At 38.4% G+C, this 18,094-nt stretch overlaps 1 protein-coding gene across 1 annotated transcript in view; it reads left to right on the top strand.

Annotated features, from left to right (window-relative positions):
- Positions 1–18,094, top strand: part of ZBTB41 (zinc finger and BTB domain containing 41) — a 46,977-nt gene that overhangs the window by 13,940 nt on the left and 14,943 nt on the right. The window contains 5 exon segments of the mRNA XM_032647442.1: positions 8,044–8,191; positions 10,280–10,409; positions 14,033–14,128; positions 15,533–15,639; positions 17,302–17,407. Of these exon segments, the coding sequence (XP_032503333.1) occupies positions 8,044–8,191; positions 10,280–10,409; positions 14,033–14,128; positions 15,533–15,639; positions 17,302–17,407 (587 nt within the window).

Here is an 18,094-nt window from a genome sequence, read left to right as displayed (position 1 = left end):
CTGGCGTACAGTAGATGCTGTGTTGTTATACCTGGTGTATAGTACATGCTGTATTGTGGTGGTTGTTATGCTTGGTGTTTAGGACATGCTATATTGGTACAGCAGTTCCTCTTCCCCTTTTCTAAATCTGATTGTCTGCCAAATTTATTTAAAATGTTGTGTCTATTCTTTCTGACCACCTCAAGAGATAAACTTTTTAAAGTAATTTTTCGAAGTTTCTTACTCCTATTCCTAATCAAATATATGGCAAGCATGATGAAACCTTTATTCATATCATTGATTTAAAATATAAAATTTTTTAACATCTTTATTGGAGTATAATTGCTTTACAATGGTGTGTTAGTTTCTGCTTTATAACAAAGTGAATCAGTTATACATATACATATGTTCCCATATCTCTTCCCTCTTGCGTCTCCCTCCCTCCCACCCTCCCTATTCCACCCCTCCAGGCGGTCACAAAGCACCGAGCTGATCTCCCTGTGCTATGCGGCTGCTTCCCACTAGCTATCTACCTTACGTTTGGTAGTGTATATATGTCCATGCCTCTCTCTCACTTTGTCACACCTTACCCTTCCCCCTGCCCATATCCTGAAGTCCATTCTCTAGTAGGTATAGTAGGACACAGTCTTTATTCCTGTCTTACCCCTAGGTTCTTCATGACAATTTTTTTTTCTTAAATTCCATATATATGTGTTAGCATACAGTATTTGTCTCTCTCTTTCTGACTTACTTCACTCTGTATGACAGACTCTAGGTCTATCCACCTCATTACAAATAGCTCAATTTCGTTTCTTTTTATGGCTGAGTAGTATTCCATTGTATATATGTGCCACATCTTCTTTATCCATTCATCCGATGATGGACACTTAGGTTGTTTCCACCTCTGGGCTGTTGTAAATAGAGCTACAATGAACATTTTGGTACATGACACTTTTTGAATTATGTTTTTCTCAGTGTATATGCCCAGTAGTGGCATTGCTGGGTCATATGGTAGTTCTATTTGTAGTTTTTTAAGGAACCTCCATACTGTTCTCCACAGTGGCTGTATCAGTTTACATTCCCACCAACAGTGCAAGAGGGTTCCCTTTTATCCACACCCTCTCCAGCATTTATTGTTTCTAGATTTTTTGTTGATGGCCATTCTGACTGGTGTGAGATGATATCTCATTGTAGTTTTGATTTGCATTTCTCTAATGCTTAGTGATGTTGAGCATTCTTTCATGTGTTTGTTGGCAGTCTGTAGATCTTCTTTGGAGAAATGTCTATTTACCTCTTCTGCCCATTTTTGATTGGGTTGTTTGTTTTTTTGTTATTAAGCTGCATGAGCTGCTTGTAAATTTTGGAGATTAATCCTTTGTCAGTTGCTTCATTTGCAAATATTTTCTCCCATTCTGAGGGTTGTCTTTTTGTCTTGTTTATGGTCTCCTTTGCTGTGCAAAAGCTTTTAAGTTTCATTAGCTCCCATTTGTTTATTTTTGTTTTTATTTCCATTTCTCTAGGAGGTGGGTCAAAAAGGATCTTGCTGTGATTTATGTCATAGAGTGTCCTGCCTATGTTTTCCTCTAAGAGTTTGATAGTTTCTGGCCTTACATTTAGGTCTTTAATCCATTTTGAGTTTATTTTTGTGTATGGTGTTAGGGAGTGATCTAATCTCATACTTTTACATGTACCTGCCCAGTTTTCCCAGCACCACTTATTGAAGAGGCTGTCCTTTCTCCACTGTACATTCCTGCCTCCTTTATCAAAGATAAGGTGACCATATGTGCGTGGGTTTATCTCTGGGCTTCTATCCTGTTCCATTGATCTATCTTTCTGTTTTTGTGCCAGTACCATACTGTCTTGATTACTGTAGCTTTGTAGTATAGTCTGAAGTCAGGGAGCCTGATTCCTCCAGCTCCTTTTTTCGTTCTCAAGATTGCTTTGGCTATTCAGGGTCTTTTGTGTTTCCATACAAATTGGGAAATTTTTTGTTCTAATTTTGTGAAAAATGCCAGTGGTAGTTTGATAGGGATTGCATTGAATCTGTAGATTGCTTTGGGTAGTATAGTCATTTTGACAATGTTGATTCTTCCAATCCAAGAACATGGTATGTCTCTCCCATCTATTTGTATCATCTTTAATTTCTTTCATCAGTGTCTTATAATTTTCTGCATACAGGTCTTTTGTCTCCTTAGGTAGGTTTATTCCTAGCTATTTTATTCTTTTTGTTGCAGTGGTAAACGGGAGTGTTTTCTTGATTTCACGTTCAGATTTTTTCATCATTAGTGTATAGGAATGCCAGAGATTTCTGTGCATTAATTTTGTATCCTGCTACTTTACCAAATTCATTGATTAGCTCTAGTAGTTTTCTGGTAGCATCTTTAGGATTCTCTATGTATAGTATCATGTCATCTGCAAACAGTGACAGCTTTACTTCTTCTTTTCCGATTTGGATTCCTTTTATTTCCTTTTCTTCTCTGATTGCTGTGGCTAAAATTTCCAAAACTATGTTGAATAAGAGTGGTGAGAGTGGGCAACCTTGTTTTGTTCCTGATCTTAGTGGAAATGCTTTCAGTTTTTCACCATTGAGGACAATGTTGGTTGTGAGTTTGTCATATATGGCCTTTATTATGTTGAGGAAAGTTCCCTCTATGCCTACTTTCTGCAGGGTTTTTATCATAAATCGGTGTTGAATTTTGTCGAAAGCTTTCTCTGCATCTGTTGAGATGATCATATGGTTTTTCTCCTTCAATTTGTTAATATGGTGTATCACGTTGACTGATTTGCATATATTGAAGGATCCTTGCATTCCTGGAATAAACCCCACTTGATCATGGTGTATGATCCATTTAATGTGCTGTTGGATTCTGTTTGCTAGTATTTTGTTGAGGATTTTTGCATCTATGTTCATCAGTGTTATTGGCCTGTAGTTTTCTTTCTTTGTGACATCCTTGTCTGGTTTTGGTATCAGGGTGATGGTGGCCTCGTAGAATGAGTTTGGGAGTGTTCCTCCCTCTGCTATATTTTGGAAGAGTTTGAGAAGGATAGGTGTTAGCTCTTCTCTAAATGTTTGATAGAATTCGCCTGTGAAGCCATCTGGTCCTGGGCTTTTGTTTGTTGGAAGATTTTTAATCACAGTTTCAATTTCAGTGCTTGTGATTGATCTGTTCATATTTTCTATTTCTTCCTGATTCAGTCTTGGCAGGTTGTGCATTTCTAAGAATTTGTCCATTTCTTCCAGGTTGTCCATTTTATTGGCATAGAGTTGCTTGTAGTAATCTCTCATGATCTTTTGTATTTCTGCAGTATCAGTTGTTACTTCTCCTTTTTCATTTCTAATTCTATTGATTTGACTGTTCTCCCTTTTTTTCTTGATGAGTCTGGCTAATGGTTTATCAATTTTGTTTATCTTCTCAAAGAACCATCTTTTAGTTTTATTGATCTTTGCTATTGTTTCCTTCATTTCTTTTTCATTCATTTCTGATCTGATCTTTATGATTTCTTTCCATCTGCTAACTTTGGGGTTTTTTTGTTCTTCTTTCTCTAATTGCTTTAGGTGCAAGGTTAGGTTGTTTATTCGAGATGTTTCCTGTTTCTTAAGGTAGGATTGTATTGCTATAAACTTCCGTCTTAGAACTGCTTTTGCTGCATCCCGTAGATTTTGGGTCATCGTGTCTCCATTGTCGTCTGTTTCTAGGTATTTTTTTATTTCCTCTTTGATTTCTTCAGTGATCACTTCGTTATTAAGTAGTGTATTGTTTAGCTTCCGTGTGTTTGTATTTTTTACAGATCTTTTCCTGTAATTGATATCTAGTCCCATAGCGTTGTGGTCAGAAAAGATACTTGGTACAATTTCAGTATTCTTAAATTTACCAAGGCTTGATTTGTGACCCAAGATGTGATCTATCCTGGAGAATGTTCCATGAGCACTTGAGAAAAATGTGTATTCTGTTGTTTTTGGATGGAATGTCCTATAAATATCAATTAAGTCCATCTTGTTTAATGTGTCATTTAAAGCTTGTATTTCCTTATTTATTTTCATTTTGGATGATCTGTCCATTGGTTAAAGTGGGGTGTTAAAGTCCCCTACTATGAATGTGTTACTGTCAATTTCCCCTTTTATGGCTGTTAGTATTTGCCTTATATATTGAGGTGCTTCTATGTTGGGTGCATAAATATTTAGAATTGTTATATCTTCTTGGATCAATCCCTTGATCATTATGTAGTGTCCTTCTTTGTCTCTTGTAATAGTCTTTATTTTAAAGTCTATTTTGTCTGATATGAGAATTGCTACTCCAGCTTTCTTTTGGTTTCCATTTGTATGGAATATCTTTTTCCATCCCCTTCTTTCAGTCTGTATGTGTCTGTAGGTCTGAAGTGGGTCTCTTGTAGACAGCAAATACATGGGTCTTGTTTTTGTATCCATTCAGCCAATCTGTGTCTTTTGGTGGGAGCATTTAGTCCATTTACATTTAAGGTAATTATCGATATGTATGTTCCTATTCCCATTTTCTTAATTGTTTTGGGTTCGTTATTGTAGGTCTTTTCCTTCTCTTGTGTTTCTTGCCTAGAGAAGTTCCTTTAGCAGTTGTTTTAGAGCTGGTTTGGTGGTGCTGAACTCTCTCAGCTTTTGCGTGTCTGTGAAGGTTTTAATTTCTCTGTGAAGTCTGAATGAGATCCTTGCTGGGTAGAGTAATCTTGGTTGCAGGTTTTTCTCATTCATCACTTTAAATATGTCCTGCCAGTCCCTTCTGGCTTGCAGAGTTTCTGCTGAAAGATCAGCTGTTAACCTTATGGGGATTCCCTTGTGTGTTATTTGTTGTTTTTCCCTTGCTGCTTTTAATATGTTTTCTTGTATTTAATTTTTGACAGTTTGACTAATATGTGTCTTGGCGTATTCCTCCTTGGATTTATCCTGTATGGAACTCTCTGTGCTTCCTGGACTTGATTAACTATTTCCTTTCTCATATTAGGGAAGTTTTCAACTATAATCTCTTCAAATATTTCCTCAGTCCCTTTCTTTTTCTCTTCTTTTTCTGGAACCCCTATAATTCGAATGTTGGTGCGTTTAATGTTGTCCCAGAGGTCTCTGAGACTGTCCTCAGTTCTTTTGATTCTTTTTTCTTTATTCTGCTCTGCAGTAGTTATTTCCACTATTTTATCTTCCAGGTCATTTATCCGTTCCTCTGCCTCAGTTATTCTGCTATTGATCCCATCTAGAGTATTTTTCATTTTATTTATTATGTTGATAATCATTGTTTCTTTTATCTTTAGTTCTTCTAGGTCCTTGTTAAATGTTTCTTGCATTTTGTCTATTCTATTTCCAAGATTTTGGATCATCTTTACTATCATTATTCTGGATTCTTTTTCAGGTAGACTGCCTATTTCCTCTTCATTCATTAGGTCTGGTGGGTTTTTATCTTGCTCCTTCATCTGCTGTGTGTTTTTCTGTCTTCTCATTTTGCTTATCTTACTGTGTTTGGGGTCTTCTTTTTGCAGGCTGCAGGTTCGTAGTTCCCGTTGTTTTTGGTGTCTGTCCCCAGTGGCTAAGATTGGTTCAGTGGGTTCTGTAGGCTTCCTGGTGCAGGAGACTAGTGCCTGTGTTCAGGTGGATGAGGCTGGATCTTGTCTTTCTGGTGGGCAGGTCCACATATGGTGGTGTGTTTTGGGGTGTCTGTGGATTTATTATAATTTTAGGCAGCCTCTCTGCTAATGGGTGGGGTTGTGTTCCTGTCTTGCTAATTGTTTGGCACAGGATGTCCAGCACTGTAGCTTTCTGGTCGTTGAGTGAAGCTGGGTACTGGTGTTGAGATGGAGATCTCTGGGAGATTTTCGCCATCTGGTATCATGTGGAGCTGGGAGGTCTCTTGTGGACCAGTGTCCTGAAGTTGGCTCTCCCACCTCAGAGGCACAGCACTGACTCCTGGCTGCAGCACCAAGAGCCTTTCATCCACACGGCTCAGAATAAAAGGGAGAAAAAGTAGAAAGAAAGAAGTAGTAGAAGTAGAAAGAAAGAAAGAAAGAAAGAAAGGACAGAGGGAGGGAGGGAGAGAGGAAGGAAAAAAAGAAAGAAGATAAAGTAAAATAAAATAAGATAAAATATAATAAAGTTATTAAAATAAAAAAATAATTATTAAGAGAAACAAAAAACGGACAGATAGACCCCTCAGACAAATGGTGGAAGCAAAGCTATACAGACAAAATCTCACACAGAAGCATACACACTCACAAAAAGAGGAAAAGGGGAAAAAAATCATAAATCTTGTTCTCAAAGTCCACCTCCTCAATTTGGGATGATTTGTTGTCTAAAGGAGGGAAGGAAGGAAAGAAAGAATGAAGATAAAGTAAAATAAAATAAAGTTATTAAAACGAAAAGTAATTATTAAGGAAAAAAGAAAAAAAACACGGATGGATAGAACCCTCGGACAAATGGTGGAAGCAAAGCTATACAGACAAAATCGCACACAGAAGCATATACATACACACAAAAAGAGGAAGAGGAGAAAAAACCATAAATCTTGCTCTCAAAGTCCACCTCCTCAATTTGGGATGATTCGCTGTCTATTCATGTATTCCACACATGCAGGGTACATCAAGTTGATTGTGGAGCTTTAATCCGCTGCTTCTGAGGCTGCTGGGAGAGATTTCTCTTTCTCTTCTTTGTTCGCACGGCTCCCGGGGCTCAGCTTTGGATTTGGCCCCGCCTCTGCCTGTAGGTCACCTGAGGGCCTCTGTTTTTCCGCTCAGACAGGACGGGCTTAAAGGAGCCGCTGATTTGGGGGCTTTGGCTCACTCAGGCGGGGGGGAGGGAGGGGTACGGAGTGCGGGGCGGGCCTGCGGCGGCAGAGGCCGGCATGACGATGCCACACCCTGAGGCGTGCCGTGTGTTCTCCCAGGGAAGTTGTCCCTGGATCACGGGACCCTGGCAGTGGCGGGCTGCACAGGCTCCCCGAAAGCGGGGTGTGGACAGTGACCTGTGCTCGCACACAGGCTTCTTGGTGGCGGCAGCAGCAGCCTTAGCGTCTCATGCCCGTCTCTGGGGTCCACACTGTCAGCCACGGCTCGCGCCCGTCTCTGGAGCTTATTTAAGCAGCGTTCTTAATCCCCTCTCCTCGCGCACCAGGAAACAAAGGGGCAAGAAAAAGTCTCTTGCCTCTTCGGCAGGTCCAGACTCTTCCCCGGACTCCCTCCCGGCCAGCCATGGCGCACCAACACCCTGCAGGCTGTGCTCACACCGCCAACCCCAGTCCTCTCCCGGCGCTCCAACCAAAGCCCGAGCCTCAGCTCGCAGCCCCACCCGCCCCAGCGGGCGAGCAGACAAGCCTCTAGGGCTGGTGAGTGCCGGTCGGCCCTGATCCTCTGTGCGGGAATCTCCCCGCTTTGCCCCCCGCACCCCTGTTGCTGTGCTCTCCTCCGCGGCCTCGAAGCTGCCCCCTCCGCCACCTACATTCTCCGCCCGCGATGGGGCTTCTAGTGTGTGGAAACCTTTCCTCCTTCACAGCTCCCTTCCACTGGTGCAGGTCCTGTCTCTATCCTTTTGTCTCTGTTTATTCTTTTTTCTTTTGCCCTACCCAGGTACGTGAGGGGTTTCTTGCCTTTAGGGAGGTCTGAGGTGTTCTGCCAGCGTTCAGTAGGTGCTCTGCCGGAGTTGCTCCACGTGTAGATGTATTTCTGGTGTATCTATGGGGAGGAAGGCGATCTCCATGTCATACTCCTCTGCCATCTTCCCGGAAGCCCTCGATTTAAAATATAAATTTAATGGATTTAGAAATGTTGACCAGGATTAAGATAGTGTGATTACTGTATGATCTTAGGAATTAGCCTATTAGAAATGTATGGTGTTGAAATTTAGCTAACTTTAGTACTAATTTAAAGTAAATTCTTACTGTAATTCCTCCAAGGTATTTTTTCTGCACAATAGTTGATTATACTTCTGGTAAGTTTTTTCTTTTAGGAGAAATTTCTCTTTAGCTACTTGAATATATGTGTTAATTTCTCATCATGAGCTTTGTATTTTTATTTTAAATTCAGGTTCCCTTACATTTTATGTGCATTTTCTCTTAGATTTGTAAGAAATCTTTTACTCGAAGACCACACTTGGAGGAACATATGATTCTCCATTCTCAAGATAAACCTTTTAAGTGTACCTATTGTGAAGAACATTTTAAATCACGATTTGCACGGTTAAAGCATCAAGAGAAGTTCCATCTGGGTAAGTAGATTAGTTTTCCTAGGAGCAGCATAGCAACTGTTGGTGGTCACGTCATGCTGGAGGAGGCTGTTGAATCACTAGGAGAAGGAGGTCATGTATGTGGGGAGGGGTACTGGATTTGCTGCTGTTCTTGGAGATGAGTAAATATGGGGTTTGTTTTGTTTTGTTTTCTGGTGGCAGATGTGTTCATGGTCATAACTGCATTTATTTATAGTTGATTGTTGGATAGGTTTGTGAGTGCCTGGGGGTAGGCATTTTTGTCTTGGAAAAAACTCATTTTTCAGACAGTGTAGTAAACTTAGTATATTTGAAATTCAATATTGTATTTGATGAATTCTTTCCCTCATGCTTATGGCCAAGGTAGAGACTTGTGTTCCAGATGGTAGTACAGTTAGGTACATTTATGACAGTTACTCCCAATAATGAATTATTATCTCTCAAGTAGCGTTTTCCCTATCCTATTCAATGTTTTTATTGACAACTTGGATTAAAATAATATATTTCATGCTTTATCAGTATGCTACATGACATAAAGCTGGCAGGGATAGTTGATAGAGCAGAAAATAAAGAAGTAAAAACAAAAACTCTCTGCTTTAAAAAAAAAGTTAAAATTAATTAAGAATAAATACGAAGTTGTACACATAGGAATGATCTGACTCTTGTTAATCATTAGGAGTTGCAGAGCTTCAAAATAGTACAGAATCCAAATGCCTCACTTTTCAGATGGGCTTATTAACAGCAGAGGCACAGTCTGAACCAGTAACGTCATATGACTGACAAAAACAACTGTAGTTTTAAACTACGTTAATAAAAATGTTCAGAATTAGGAAGGTAATCATCTGGCTGATTTTAAATTGATCTGGAATATTACATTCATTTATGGATAACACATTCAAAATGGATAGTGACATATATTCTAGAGGTGGGTAATTATGGCAACATAGGGCTTTAAAATCATGTTATCTGAAAAACTTTTGAAGGACCTTGAAATATTTTGTTTGGGAAAGGGAGACAGGACAGCCATCCTCAGATATTTTCAAGGCTGTATTGCACAATGAGGAATACAGTTGCCCCTCAGTATCCATGGGGGTGGGTTCCAGGACCTCTCCAGATACCCAAATCCAAGGATGCCCCAGTCCCTTGTATAAAATGGTGTAGCATTTGCATATAACCTGTGCACATCCTCCTGTATACTTTAAATCATCTTTAGATTACTTATAATACCTAATACAATGTAAATACTATTTCAGTAGTTGTAAACACAATATAAATGCTATGTGAATGGTTGCCAGTGCCTGGCAAATTTAAGTTTTGCTTTTTGGAACTTTCTGGAATTTTTTTCAAATATTTTCTATCTGGAGTTGGTTGAATCCACAGATATCGGGGTGGGGGGGTGAAGCAAGCTGAGTTATACTTCTTTTTCACACATCCTTTGTCATCTTTTCAGTTTGCCCTTCAGTAGAACTCTGTCTTCTCTCCAGTGATTTGGTAAAATCATGGTGAAATTTTGAATCCAGCTAAGGTCAATATTACTGTAAGAAATGTGTATTTAATTTTGTACGACTAAACAGAAATGTGCCACAGTCTTTTCGGTAGAGGCAGTGTCACTAAGATCTTTTGGCTCTAAGGAGCAGCAGTGCCTTTCCAAACCATGAGCTCTGTTAGTGTTCTGTTGGTTCTTTAAGGCTTCCCATTACCTCCTTTCCCCAGAAATTCGGTATGTAACATTTTTTAGTTTGACCCGGTCTGATTTCAAACTAGGAACTGGCTGTTTCAGTTTATAATAAACTCATTAGTTTATTCAGCTTTTGTTATATTAGATGCGTGGTGCCATACTCAGCTTTGGGAATATAGAGATGATTGTATCCTGTCTGCTGGGAATAAAATAAACACTCTAGAAGGGAAGAGAAAACTATAAATAAATAATTGATTGTGTAAAAAAATAATAATAATTGTGTAAAAAATAATAATTGATTGTGTTATGATATATGCATTAGTAGTGGTAGGCATGAATTTATAACATACGTATTAAGTTTAACTTAGTATCTATTCTTAAAGTTTAGATGCACACTATTTTTTCCTTTTTAGGTCCTTTTCCGTGTGATATATGCGGTCGCCAGTTTAACGACACTGGAAATTTGAAACGCCATATAGAGTGTACCCATGGTGGAAAGAGAAAATGGACTTGCTTTATCTGTGGGAAATCAGTACGAGAAAGGTGAGGAATTATCTAAATACCCAGAAATATCCTGGTACTGTTATGTAGAAATAATTAATGAATGTATTTTATAAGGATTAGGGTAACACAAGACACAAGATACTTGAATTATGCTTTAATTTGAAATTTAAGGATAAAAGAAATTATGTAATATGTTGTAGAAGGTTGTTTATTCATTCATTTATTTATTTTAAAGACATAAGCTACAAAGACAGACAGAAAAATGACAAGAGCAACACAGGTTTGGAAGCTAGAAAGCAGATGTATCAGTGGTAACTGACTTAGCAGATCTGAGGAAGACAGATCCCAAAGTGGCAATGGAGAAATTGAGAACCTAGCTTACATCCCAGAAGCCACGAAAGGTATGGGAACTGGCAGTCTCAGATGCCTCTGGAACTAGGGTGAAGGACAGGCGGAGTAAGGAGCACTAGAGTCAGAACTGCTCTAGAAGTTAAGTTAGATCATTGGCTTCTCTTCCGTCACCCACACAGGCCGTTGCTGCTGGACATCTTGGCTTTTAGATTTTACCCTTCAGACAGTAGATTAGAAAACAATTCCCTGAAAACATGAGCAACCAAAGGACAAATATATTCCCTGGTAAATAATACACCCAGACCACCTACAGTGAAACACAGAGTCATCAAGGCCTACCCATGCTCCCTGATCCTCCCATCTGTGTTTAGCCTATCACACTTAATCATGAGCAGACAGTGAAGAATTACAAGACACAGAAGGAGAACCTTTAACATGGGAGATTTATTCCAACACAAAATGAAACAAAAACTTGAAGGAAACATTATGCAGGAAGAAGAAAACTTGCAAAAAAAGAAGTAAACAATTACTAGTATCCTCAGTTGAAGATATAGAATCCATTAAACAAGAACAGGATGTTATACAAATGAGTCACTAACGTGACAAATCAGAACTCCCAGAAATTCAAAGCATGATCCACAAAGTAAAGACCTTAACAGATGGATTGCAGGACAAAGTTAAGGGATCTCCAAAAAAGTAGAGCAAAAAAATACAGAACTGAAAAGTAAAGATTAGAACATTTGGAAACCAGGCAAGAGGTCCAGAAGGAAAGAACAGAGAAGATGGAAGGGAATAAAATCATCACTGAAATAGTTCAAGATGATTTCCCAGAACTGAAAGACATGAGTTGCCTGACAGAAATGACCCATTAAATGCTTAGGACATTAGGTGAAAATAAACCTACTCCAAGGTGCAGCACTATGATGTTTCAGAACACTGGGGACAAGGAGAAGCCTGTCTGTTTTTTCTAGGGAGAAAGTCACACACATGGAATTAAGAATGAGAGTTACTCGGACTTCCCTCTGAGCAGCAGCCCTGGAAGTAAGGTGGTCCAGTTGTACCTTCAAAATTTGGAAAAAAAAGAAATTCCAACCTAGAATTCTGTTCTTAATCAAACTGTCAACAAGTCTGAGGATAATAAGGATACTCTTCATGATGTCAAAAAATTAGCTTTCACTGTAATCTTTCTCATGAAGCCCCTAGAATGTGTGCTTCACCAGAATGAGAAAGTAAACTGATGAAGAGGAAGACCAGGAAACAGGACTTTTAATACGGTAAAGAGGCAAAGGGAGTTCACGGGAGGATGGTGAATGAAGATCCCAGGGTGTCCCATGTGCAGGATGGTGAATGAAGATCCCAGGGTGTCCCATGTGATTATGTGACGGGTACTGAGTCCATACTCGTAGTGGCCGTGACCCATGACATGTTGAGGGTAGTCAGTGCTAAGATCCCTGCTGACATGTTTCCTCTGTTAACTAGTGGACAGAACGCTGGAGTAGGTCTGACCCCAAGGCTTTATTGTTTTACTGTGGTAAGAACATTTAACACGAGATCTACCCTCTTAGCACATGTTTGGGTGTACAATGTGGTGTTGATAACCACAGGCACAATGCTGTACACTGGGTCTCTAGAACTTACTCATCTTGTGTAACTGAAACCTCATACCCATGAACAGCAACTCCCCATGTCCCCCTCGCTGACCCAAATTTTCATCTGTATTCTGCTGGCTGTATAGTACCTGTATGCTTAAGAGGCTCCTGCTGTTGTCTGTATGCCTGGCTGCTTGATTTAACTGAGGATACTCATTTCATTTCACAGAAATGTTTTGTGACCTGTCCATGAGAACTAGACGTAGGTCATGGTACGCCTAGGAGCCAGATATACACAGCAGCCTACTCACTTTGACCGTGTCTCTGCCAGATTCCAGTACCAGGTCCCCTCCAGCCAGCCAGATGCTCTGGTTGGGATGAACCCTGTGCTTTGCAGTATTTGGTCGTGACTTTACTGCTGACAGGCTGGAAAGGGCTGGTGCCAACGCTCAGGGAAGCTGAGCAGCCAGGCCGACACGGAGACCCTGCTGCTATTACCTTGTGGGCCCTTTATCCAATAGTGGCCATATTGTTAGGTTTGTGCTTGCTACTCAGTTTTTCAAAAACATACGATACATAGTTTAGTGATTTGTACTATATAGGTAGTAAAGCAAAGAAAGGGCATACTTACATAAATGGTTATTTCTGAGAGAGGGACGTGGTGGGGGATAGGACCAGGGAGGAGCATGTGGGGAGTTGTAAGGGATGGGAGTGTTCTCTGTCTTATCCTGCATATCAGCGTTTGGTACTGTTCCTTAAACAATATGTGTATATTTATATTCTTCAGTATATAGAAGTTCATTATTTTAAAAAGATTAGAAATGCCACTTTCCTTAAAAAAAACAAATGGGTATGATGGCAGGAAAATCAATGTGCTATATTTATATGAAAACTTGTATTTACAGATTGGTAAATTATAGTTTACCAATAATAAACAATATAGTAAATTATAATGCATATAGTTTATGCATTATAAATTTTTTTCCCTTAAAGGTCTTCCTGTAAAAACAAAAAGCAAACAAACCAAAAAAGAAAACAACCTTTCCATGTGTTTTCCTTTCTTCCCCCCCAGAATAACTTTGTCCATCCTTACTCAGCAGTGTATGTACGTGGGAAATCTCCGAATGTTAGAACTGTCGGAAATGCAGCAGTGGTTACACAGTGGCCCATCCAGGGTCGGTAGGGCTAGCAAGAGTTGTGTCCTTTATTTGGTTTCCCTTTATAACGTTGGCATCTGGAAATTACAAGTGCCTGTAAAGTTTTCTTTGCCTTAAAACATTCTTTTAACAAGTTTTGAGCACATATTGGAAAGGAGTAGTACTGATAAACTGGATTTCTTATATATTATTAAACACTGTCCACTAAAATTAATGTCAGTTTTACCTAATCAGTAGTGACAATTGAGCATTTCTCATTTGTATTTCTTGGAAGTTTACATAAGCTATATATTAAATCTTAGAGCAAACCAATGGCAAAGGAGGCCAAAGTTAAATTACTTGCTTTTTTTAAGGAGAGAGACATAATAAACATGTTTATTGTGCTGGTGCTACTAATCCAATAAAGAGTAAACATATTGTAGGAAAAAGGGAATAATTGACATTGTTATCTGTTAGCTTGAACACTGTTCTAGTAAGCTTTCTAGAAATCTGTGTTTAATACATACATTGGCATTAAAAAATCCGTAGCTAAATATATATATATATATATATTTTTTTAATGCAGAACTACTTTGAAAGAACATTTGAGAATCCATAGTGGAGAAAAGCCTCATCTTTGTAGTATTTGTGGGCAAAGTTTTCGTCATGGAAGCTCATACAGGTAGGTCAAGCCATTTTTTTCCCCAATATTAGGTACGATAAAATTATATCTCCACTTTAACTCTCTTTTCTTATCATTGCGTTAGTTGTTTGATGAATTAAAACATGTTTCAGCACTTGTGATAAGCAAAGTTGTGCAGAAGACTGTAGACTTTTGCCCCTACCTTTTAATATTCATTTTGTAGTATAAAATATTTTAAAATATTTCCTCATCACTAAGTTTGGTGAATGCTTTACTAAGTCATTGTCATTTAAATATTTCATTATTTTTCTCTGAATCAAAATTCATGAAAACTCTGGTGTTCTAAAGTTGGTGTATTTTTTCAGTACTAATTATCAAAGAATATTTTGATGTGAAAATATGACAAAATTGAAAATTCCAGGATTCTCAGTTTTAGAATGTTTTCTGAGTAATAGTTGTAACTTACGTAATATTTGTATAGCTGAGTGCTGACTACATTTGCAATTTATGAAAAGTTTTTTAATGAATAAATAATAGATTACTTACTGTGAGATATGTATACAATTTCAAATTTTGTTAATATTCTTAAGAATCTAGTTTTTACACTATCATTTCTTACTTACCTCTTTTTAAGTTTAAACAGAATGTTTCCCCTTTAGATGTAGTCCAGTCCATTTACTGGTTTTAGTCATAGGGGAATCAATACCTGTTTGGACAACTTGAATGGGAAGGCTGTTCATTTCACTAGGATGTATTGATATATAGTTGGAGGATTGTGGGGATAAAAGTAATTCAAATTAAATGAATTTTAATAACCTATTATAATAACCTTTTATAATCTGTTTTTGGGTGACTATGAAATGAGCCACACTTTGTTTAGTGTGAAGAAAAGTAGTAAAATGTGATTGTCAGAAAGTTGATTACTTATTAAATTTGCTGAGTTCTCAACTGTCAGTGTATAAGTGGTGTCAGTTGTCCAGAATAGGATTAATCCTTAGTAATTTGCTATCATCATATGTTTAAGTCACTTGTGCACTTACCCCCTGTGTCCGATTCTAATTCCATCTGATTCAGTCCTCCTTTTGCTCCCTCTGCAACATCGGCTGACGCCCCTAGACATTTGGTAGGTTCCCAGAAGCAGATTTAGGATCTTAAAGTCAGGAAGGAGTATCATCCAGAGGTCGTGGGAGCCTGTGCAGATGTTGAAGTGCTGCTTTGAAACTGGTGAGTGGGAGCCCTGGAGTCAGGTGGTGAAAGTGGGAAGGACCCTGAAAGTCAGAAATGGAGCAAATAATGGGTGAGCGTGGTTGAGTAAGCAGCCAGCTCTTGTTATTTAGAGTTAACCAAGTTTTTTCCTTCTGTGTCACTAGTGTCAATGGGCTTCAATTTTTTTTTTCCTTCTGTGTCACTAGTGTCAATGGGCTTCAATTTTTTTCTTTATAGACTTCACTTACGAGTACATCACGACGATAAAAGGTATGAGTGCGATGAATGTGGGAAAACGTTCATCCGTCACGATCACCTTACGAAGCACAAGAAAATACATTCAGGTGAGGCGCGTTTTGTAATGATGTTTCCAAGATCCTTTTCAAAAACACCTGAAAACCACATCATGTTTATTTTGGCTGTAATTTAAGTGATTTGGTATATTTGGTCACCTCTTTGTAATGCTGATTGTAAAAACCTTTTTTAAAAAGCATCTGAAAGAGACATAATTTTGTGACATGTTTTTTGGTCACTGTAATTTTAATCATTTGGTTACCCTTTATGACCACGAACTGTATTTTAAAATTTGTTTTAATCAAATTCTCAAGGTTTGCATTTTGCATATTATGTAGATATGTGCAGTAATTACTATTGGCACTTCTTTGAAGGAAGAAGCCAAGATAATATTTCTCATTTTGATTGGATTTGAAAGAAGTTAGCAAAACTTGGATGCTTGAAGAGAGTTATTATACTTGGGGTGTTAAAGTTGATGTACTAGTGAATTTTTGAAGCCCTATCTTTGGAAGAGTACCTTAATAATCCTGATCAATTTCAGATCTTTATTCTGTATTTATAATTTTTATACTCTGGGGATTCATTTCGTATTTTCCTCTCAGATTGATGTTCAGGAAGTGCTAAAAGAGCCACCTATATGAGCACAATAATGGGAAAGAGCCATCTCTATGAGCCCAGTAGAACAGGTGATTATTATTATTATTTTAAACATAATTAAAATATAAAGTATGCAACAGATATAACATTTTCTTAAATGACCCCAATGAGGCAGGTTGCGGTTGTTATAGCCACTTTTAAGAGATGTTGAAGGTCTGATGACTTTCTCACTGGAATTGCGCATTTCCATTTTCAGGAGAATTCTAAATTCCTAATCCCAGAGGTCACATGGTTTAATTGCACACGGGTGTTAAGTTGAGACTGGTTTTTAAAGGCCAAGCCTTTGTAACTGGATATAAGAATAGAGATGACATGGGGCTTCCCTGGTGGTGCAGTGGTTGAGAGTCTGCCTGCCAGTGCAGGGGACATGGGTTCGTGCCCTGGTCCGGGAGGATCCCACGTGCCCCAGAGCGGCTGGGCCGGTGAACCATGGCCGCTGGGCCTGCGCGTCCGGAGCCTGTGCTCCGCGGTAGGAGAGGCTGCAACAGAGAGAGGCCCGCATACTGCAAAAAAAAAAAAAAAAAAAAATAGAGATGACAAATTGGACTCATCTAGAATTTTCCTTTATATTTGTATTTTGGCTCATTGCAAATGTAAGAAATCCCCACAGATGAAAAATCTTTTAAAAGTAAAGCACAAAGATCTGAAAATGTTCAGGTCCTTTTTATAAACATAAGACAGCCTCATCTTAAGTGTACGTTCATTTGAGGTGTTTGATATCCAGACTTACATATTCCTAAAACACATCCTGAGTTTTGAAGTCCTTTCATTTATCTTACTCTGTTACACTGAATGTCAGGGTTTGAAGTGTACAGCAAAAGGCTACTGATTCCTTCTCCAAGTGGGGAGGAGGCTTCACACCCATAAAAATAAGTACAGAGTCATTGAAGGAAGATATTTGAGTAAGAATATAAGGCAAACAGCCCAGATAAAGGGTGGCTTTACCTTCCTGGTATATGTTTTCTACCGTGTTGTCTTACTGTTGGATAATTTGTTTCTGGGGATAAAAAAAAAATTGAAATGCACCTTATAACGAAAATATTTGGGTCTTTAAGGTGAGAAGGCTCATCAGTGTGAAGAATGTGGAAAATGCTTTGGTCGTAGGGATCATCTCACTGTCCATTACAAAAGTGTACACCTTGGAGAGAAAGTGTGGCAAAAGTAAGTGAAAAGGCAGAGTTTCTCATCATCATTACCTTGATAAGTCTGGGTTGGAGGAAAGTTGTCTCATAGTTCATTTCATGTAATTGAGGTTGGGTTAATCAGCGATTTTTCTATAGCTTTTCTGCAGACCTAAAGGAATTGAATGTAGCATATTTTTCATACTTGTTTTTGGTTGATTCAAAGGCTAGGAGGAGGTAGACATTGAAGTGAATGACTAGTATAAAATCTTGGCTTTCTTTGGGGATTTCATCTATGTTTGGTTTCAGGGGCTCTTGGAGAGCTAAATATAAATAAACATACTGCCTACATGTATTGTCATTAATGTGACAGCAATTACTGGAAAATATTTGTTGTCAGAATTTAAAGCTCTTTTTATTCACACTAAACATTTAAAATGCTATTTTATTTGAAGGAGGTATGTACTGTCTTTGAACATCAACTTTTTAGCACAGTTTAGATATCCAGGCTTAACTGAGATTAGTTGTTGAGTTTAAAATGTTCAAAGAAGTTCTGTTCTTGGACTAGGTACTTGGAGCAAATGGTAAGTAATAGACTTGGTCTAAGGTGTCAAGAAACTTAGTGTAATGATATGATCAACAAAATACTCATAGTATATGTAAATGTAGTAAATGTTAGGCCAATTTGAAGAAGAGTAAGGAGTGTTGATTTGTATTTCTTTTTTCC

This window comes from Phocoena sinus, chromosome 1 (genome assembly GCF_008692025.1).
Source record: "Phocoena sinus isolate mPhoSin1 chromosome 1, mPhoSin1.pri, whole genome shotgun sequence".
NCBI classification, from domain to species: Eukaryota; Metazoa; Chordata; class Mammalia; order Artiodactyla; family Phocoenidae; genus Phocoena; species Phocoena sinus.
The sequence above is the reverse complement of the archived record's forward strand: the minus strand, read 5'-3'. Positions and strand labels throughout refer to the sequence as shown.